The sequence below is a fragment of the Octopus bimaculoides genome, chromosome 8 (assembly GCF_001194135.2).
Source record: "Octopus bimaculoides isolate UCB-OBI-ISO-001 chromosome 8, ASM119413v2, whole genome shotgun sequence".
NCBI classification, from domain to species: domain Eukaryota; kingdom Metazoa; phylum Mollusca; class Cephalopoda; order Octopoda; family Octopodidae; genus Octopus; species Octopus bimaculoides.
Window position 1 is genome coordinate 60225635 of NC_068988.1, and position 7158 is coordinate 60232792.

General features: G+C 35.9%; 1 protein-coding gene across 1 annotated transcript in view; it reads right to left on the minus strand.

Annotated features, from left to right (window-relative positions):
* The window catches only part of LOC106877777 (membrane metallo-endopeptidase-like 1), a 242735-nt gene that overhangs the window by 114971 nt on the left and 120606 nt on the right, over positions 1-7158 (minus strand). The window contains exon 6 of the mRNA XM_014926785.2: positions 4219-4421. Within this exon, the coding sequence (XP_014782271.2) occupies positions 4219-4421 (203 nt within the window). The remainder of the gene's footprint in view (positions 1-4218; positions 4422-7158) is intronic.

Below are 7158 nucleotides of genomic sequence, written 5' to 3' on the forward strand. Positions count from 1 at the left end.
ATCATGTTGTCTCCATGTGCGCCTACAGAGTATCTCAACAGGGATGATAGAGCTGCACAATATATTCACTGGGTAATATGCAAAAACCTGGACTTGCCCCATGATAAAAACTGGTGGGAACACAAACCACCCCCAGTACTTGAAAATTATCACATCGCACTCCTCTGGAACTTCACCAATCAAACTGACAGAAAGATAGATGCAAATAGGCCAGACATCATACTGAAAGCCTTCAGACAAAAATCATACATCCTCATTGATTTGACTGTCCCAATCGATATAAACGTATCTGTGAAGACCTACCAAAAACTGAGCAAATATAAAGATCTTGAAATAGAAATTAGCAAAATGTGGAATCTGAGGGTTAAAACAATACCTATTGTCATAGGTGCCCTGGGAATGACAGCGAAACCGGCTGATTACTACCTAGCTCAGATACCAGGAAACCCCAAAATGGCTGAAGTTCAAAAGATAGTGCTCATGGGAACTGCCCATTTCCTACGTAAAATACTGTGTATGTGATCTCAGATTTTAAAACAAACACATAATTTTCTTATGGTTTCTTAAACATTCTCTAGAACAACACTATGTACAAATTCAAATATATGGTACCCTAGGCACAACACCTACAGGAACTTCTAACTTGTTGTCTCTTGAGGTCTCTGGGTGAGACTTGGATCCAACTTGTACAAATGCAAAACAAAAGTCAAACGTAAAATAATAATGAAAATGGTTTCAAATTTTGCCACAAGGGCAGCCACTTTGTGGGAGGGGACAAGTCGATCTCATCGACGCCAGTGTTCAACTGGTACTTATTTTATCGACCCCGAAAAGATGAACGCCGTATTCGACCGCGGTGGAATTTGAACTCAGAACGTAGTGGCAGACGAAATACCATAAGGCATTTAGCTCGGCGTGTTAACGATTCTGCCAGCTCACCACCTTGATAATAATGATGATAATAATAATAATAATAATAATAATAATATTTAAAGTACTGATGTTTCTCCTCCAGAAAGTAATGAAACAATAAGAAAAGTGAGACTTATCGAATGAACGATATCTCGAGATGTTTATTTTGAACTTGTGGAAGGACACGAGATGTCGAAGTATTGTTCATTCGATAACAGTCGCACTCTTCTTATTGTTTAATAATAATAATAATAATAATAATAATAATAATAATAATAATAATAATAATAATAATAATAATAACAGATTTTATATTTATTTACTTTTCAAATATTTCTTTTAAGCATTTTTGTAAGGTTACCGCGTTCCACGTACATCTCTGTTAGTTTAAAATCTTGACATATCTTGATAAAAAGATACATTTAAAATTGTAGAATGAGAGATAAAGGAGGTTGGGGAAAATGGTTAAGTTACGTAAACACTTTGGCGCTATGATGTCAGAAAAACGATAAATGGAAACAAACAAGTGGAATTTACCTTTAGGTAATTTTTTATGGGTGACGTATGAGTGTGTATTAATTTCTATATGTATGTGTTTTATGCATATATACGTGCGTGCATATGTGTGTGATATACGCGTATGTATATATATGTGTGAGTATGTGTGCGTGTGTGAATGTATGTGTATGGATGTGTGTGCATTTGTGTGTACAATGCATGTTTCTGAGAATATTATGTATATACACAAGTTTTTACTTTATATGTGAGCGTTGTGTGTATTTCTCTTGCACGTATGTTGTACGAATGTATGCGTTTTATTATTAATGTAATTGCCTGAGCCCTGAAACATCCAATAATCAATCAAAAGTGCGAACAATAAAAATATATCTAACGCTAAATCCAACTTTTCTAGAACATGGTATTTTTTCAAGAAATCTAGTATAAATATAATCATCTCACAAAACAATATAATGTCTTTTTGATCTTTTGTGCCTGGAGCTAGTTTTGTTCTAGAGGGTATACCTTACGTGATGTTATCTGGTTTATTTTATTTCAAATTAACCTTGTTTGATTGTATATTCCTGAATAACTACTTCTTCCTTTGAGAATATATCAACACTTAAAATGTTTATCTACACTAAAAGAACTTTAATCGCATAGATCAATGTCTAATGAGGCGTTGTCGTCGTAGGTAAAAACTGATGATCACTGCTTCCTGAAGCTGTAGGGTAGATATAAAAAGCTTTCTTGTTTCTTTGAAAAATGGTGGTAGAATGAAATGATGGTTGATGTTTGACGGGTTGTTGAGGTTGTACAGACAGATAGTTGATGGTTGGTAAGGTACCGTCGTCATCGAATAAGATGACGTCAACGATTGCTAAATTATCGACGAGTTTGTACAAGCTGCGGCACATGAAAGGTAAAGTGTCGTCGTCGTAGAACAATGTGGCAGGTGATGTTTGGTGAGGTATCGTTGTTGTAGTGTGACAGATGTTTTATTAGATATCGTTGTCGTGGAGTAGGGTGATGTTGATGGATGGTGATGTGTCTTCACGGTAAAATAAAGTGACGATTGATGTTTAATGAGATGCCGTTGTCGAACCATATGGCTTTGGTGTTTGGTGAGGTATCTACGCATGACAAAGTTTATGTTTATAGATGCCTTGTGATGTGTTGCCATGAGATGAAAGAGTGACGGTAGATAGATACATGTTAGTGATAGTAATAGGTACAGGTTTGTGTGTGTGTGAAAGTGTGTGCATGTTAAAATCATATGAAGTGTGTATGTGCCTCACTGTATGTGTATATTTACATGCTTGCGCAATTGCATGTCTGCATGTATCTGCATGCATATTTGCGTACATGTCTACTTGTATATACGAGCTTGTTTACTTTTTATGTCACCTGTTGTCCCATGCGTATAGTATATCTAACAGGGAAGAAGTAGAAGGAGAGAGACCTATCTATTCCATTAAAATTGGTTGGTGGTTGCCACATTGAACCAAGTAAAGCTAAAAATGTACGCATTTATCATAGTGCCACGACTAGGTTGTACAATAGTGTTGTAAAGCAGTCTTTTATCACTTTTGTATCTGTCTTTTGATGACGGTTGTCGTTCTGCCAGATATTGTTATATTCCAGAGACGTCGATAGAATAGTTCCATCTGGTTCTGTATGACACCCGATCGTACAGTGTTATTACCCTCAAAGGGTTTGATCATTATAACATCCACTCAGTATCACAGTATAATTACTATATCAACACAGACACGACTATTAACAGTCTACACGTATTCTCGACCTTCTACCTTCTCTGTCGACCGGCTACCACCACTTTTTACCGGGAGGGTGTACAGTTTCTGCAGTCGAGTAGCAGTTGTGTAGCGGTTGAGTAGAGATCATTCGAAGGTGCTAGATAGCAGTAGCTTGAGACATAGCAGTTTCACTATACGACAGATAGTTCTATTACTTCATTGCTTGATCTGCAATAAACAGCGGCCAAATTTCCCTCAAACCATACCCAGCCCTCATTAAAGAATTATGATATAAGTATTATTGGTTAATGAGGATCTATATGATATATATTTCAGAAGTAATCTTATGGTCACAAATGGACGTCTTTTAATCGTATTTAATCGTATCTGTTCCGTAAGATACGATCCGAAAGAATACAATTATTTACATCTTACCAGAGTAAACTAATTAATTTATCGTTCATGACTCCACGATAGCAACTAAAATCAAATCTTTCACCTTTCACCCCATACAAGATTAACTATTGACACAATATTATAAATGCATGACGTTATGAGTGAAATAATTTAATTTAATGTAATTCAACTAATAATATTTATGCTTGAGGAAAAGAAAACTTTAATTCACTGTAAGAGACAGGTACTCTAATCATTTTTGAATGACAATATGTCTTCTCACCAAATAAGGAATAAGTTACGCTTTAAGGTAGAGATATAATAAGACAGAGAGAGAAACTCTCTCTGTCTTATTATATCTCTACCTTGAGAAATATATATATGGATAGCTTCTTAAAATCATTCTCTTTACATACGCTTTATTATCTTTATCTGCTTTTTTTCTGTTTGATTTTACTTTTTCAGTCATTTCACTGCAGACATGCTGCAGGACAACCATGAAAGATTTTACTTGAACAAATCAACTCCAGGACTTTTTAAAGCCTAGTACATATTATATCGGTTCCTTTTGCCGAACTACTTATTTACGGGCTGTAAATATATCAATGCTGGTTAATTATATATATATTCTAGCAGAAATTAGAGATATACTCACGTAAATTATATTACGGGATGTGTTCTTCTGGTCAATTTCAACAAGCACTGGTATTAGTGGCATTGCACCAAATTGTGCTCTTGCATTTACCATGTAGTCAATTAGAGATTCATTGGCTTTCCATCCTTTGGTCACTATTGGCATTCCACCTGCTTCTTGTACCAAATAATTAACATTCATAAATGATTTTTCTTTGATGTAATCTATTGATATATAGAAAATACAAAAGAAATGAGAAAAAAAGCATTCATTGGCTTCACAAAAATACATAATATGGGTAATCGGGCGTGTTGCTGATTAAATGCACCCGATCCCCCTCTTTTACTTTCTAACCGTTATTGTGAAAGCATCAATAACCGTATTGAGGGTCCTCTGAGGATGCTGGAATAAAGGGAGAAATAATGGAATTTGCTAAAGGCACACAAGGACTGTGTGATGGTGGTGACCATGTTGAAACAAAAATTCTATCCAATAACCCAGCGCAAAAGAAGGACAACGGAACCCCAATGGAAACTCTCTATGTTCTCGGTTGACCAGCTAAAACTAACGACCAAATATAGTACAAATCACATTTTATAGTTTCGGAAACAGATAATGTGGATAACGTTAAAATGGATCATCTATATAAAAGAAAAAAATGACCGGATGGACACTGTCGGAATGCAACGTTTTCTTGTCAGTGGAAGTTAATATATATATATATATATATATATATATATATATATATATATATATATATATATAATTGGAAAAGGATTAGAGATTATTACAAATCAATTTTTTTATATATAAATGAGGGAGGTGGAAACAGCACAGAAGTAAATCTAAGACATTTCAATTTAGAAAGAATTTAATAAAATGATTTCAAAATTATATAAAGAAAGTAGAAAATATTACCGGTCGTAATGATGAATTTCACCTTGTCAAATATTAACAAATCTTCATGAAATATCGAAGTAAAAACAGTTTATCTTCTGTTTGATGGTCAAAACACGTGTGCAATTTTTTTTCGTTGAGGTCGTCTTTAAATATAGTTTGGTATAGAGTTCAAGGTGTTAGATAGAAAGACAGGGGATGTAGTTGTCTATTGTCCAAAGAAATCTGTGAGTTCCTGCCGAGGGAGTGGCTTAAAACCATTTATTGAATAGGTTTTATGCCTTCCTGTGTGTGAGTGTCTGTTTGCGTGCGTGTGTGTGTGTGTATGTGTGCGTTGAATATTCTTTCAATATGTTTGGTATGTGACGAACTGTATGTTCGTAGGTGTGTATGCTACAGGGTGCGAGGGGTAAATTATGACCATTTTATATTTTTTCGTGAGAGCGCATTGTTTTTTTTTTTTATTTTGTCGACTTTACACTATAGTGCGGTTAGTTGCGCAACGTCTGAGTAAAACAGCATCATGGCACAATTCATTCTGACAGAAATTTGGAAAGGACATGCTGTACTGTTCGGCATTCGCCCCAGAATTTCAGCGTGTTTGGGTATCAATCTGAGGACGTACCGAGAGTGATGAAAATCATCATCTAGTCAACATCATGGTATTTGGAGTGATCACTAGTGATGACGACTTTATGCCTTCAGCTATCTTCCCATACGGCCTCAGACTCAAAACGGAGTCCTACATCAAATGCCTGGAAGAGGTACTGCTCCCCTGGATCAAGGGCTTTGCTGCTGGAAGACCCTATGCCTAGCAATAGAACTTTTCACCATGCCACACTGGTAGGAGAACCCAATCATTGCTGTCAGACAATTTTTGCGACCACATCACTCCTAACATGTAACCAACTATCTCCCCAGTCAGCAACCCCCTTGGTTATTATGTGTGGGGTGCAGTTGAGCGAGAGACCAACAAAACTCATAAAGATGAACTGAAGGCAAGGATTATTGCAGTATTCACTAACTTAAACAACTAGACCGTCCAGAAAAATTCTGGAGTAGTCTGGAGGCCGTGGGTGAAACCTATGACGATTTTATTGAATAAATTTATTCTTTAATATTTTGTGATATTTTTATGTAATTTTGGTAAAATATAACTGTTTAAATGAGATGTCAGTGTTATTTTTCTTTTTGTGTAAGTTATACGACAATATATTCACTGCACCCTGTGTATAGATAGATAGATAGATAGATAGATAGATAGATAGATAGATAGATAGATAGATAGATAGATAGATGGATGGATGGATGGATGGATGGATGGATGGATGGATGGATGGATGGACGAACATACATACATACAGACAGACAGACAGACAGACAGACGGACGGACGGACGGACGGACAGACAGACAGACAGATAGATAGATAGATAGATAGATAGACAGACAGACAGTGACACACACAAACATACATATGTATGTAGTAACAAAGATCACAAAAGTGACAGAGTACTGGCTAGCACCGCTTTTGCTACAAATAAGAGTTAAAACAGCCTAAAGCCACAAAAGCACTCTCAGAATGTACTGTGATACTGAGTGGATGCTATAATGTCAGCGTACATAGTCTGATCGCGATTTCGGATTTTGATGTGGACCATCTTAATCCTCATCAGCGAGTCTTAATCCCAAGAGTTAAATTGAAAAACCGTTGAAAACATGTACCGATTTTCAAAATAGTTTATACTCTATCAAATTTGTGACATCTATTAATTCTGCATTTAGATTCTAATTGCTAATAAACCACCATTTTTAATTTGTTGTTTATACTTTTAATTTGTGTTTAACCCTAGGCGTTAAGCGTTACTAACGTGGGTTAAGATGGCCTACATCAAAACCCGAAATCGCAATCCGACTATGTACCTCCTTTCGTCAGGATTGTTGTGGCTTCTGAGTTGTTGCAACTCTTATTTTTAACAAAAGCGGTGCCAGTCAGTAGCCTCTGTCACTTTTGTGACCTCTATTAATTATGCTTTTAGGCTCTAAACGCTAATAAGCCGTTGTA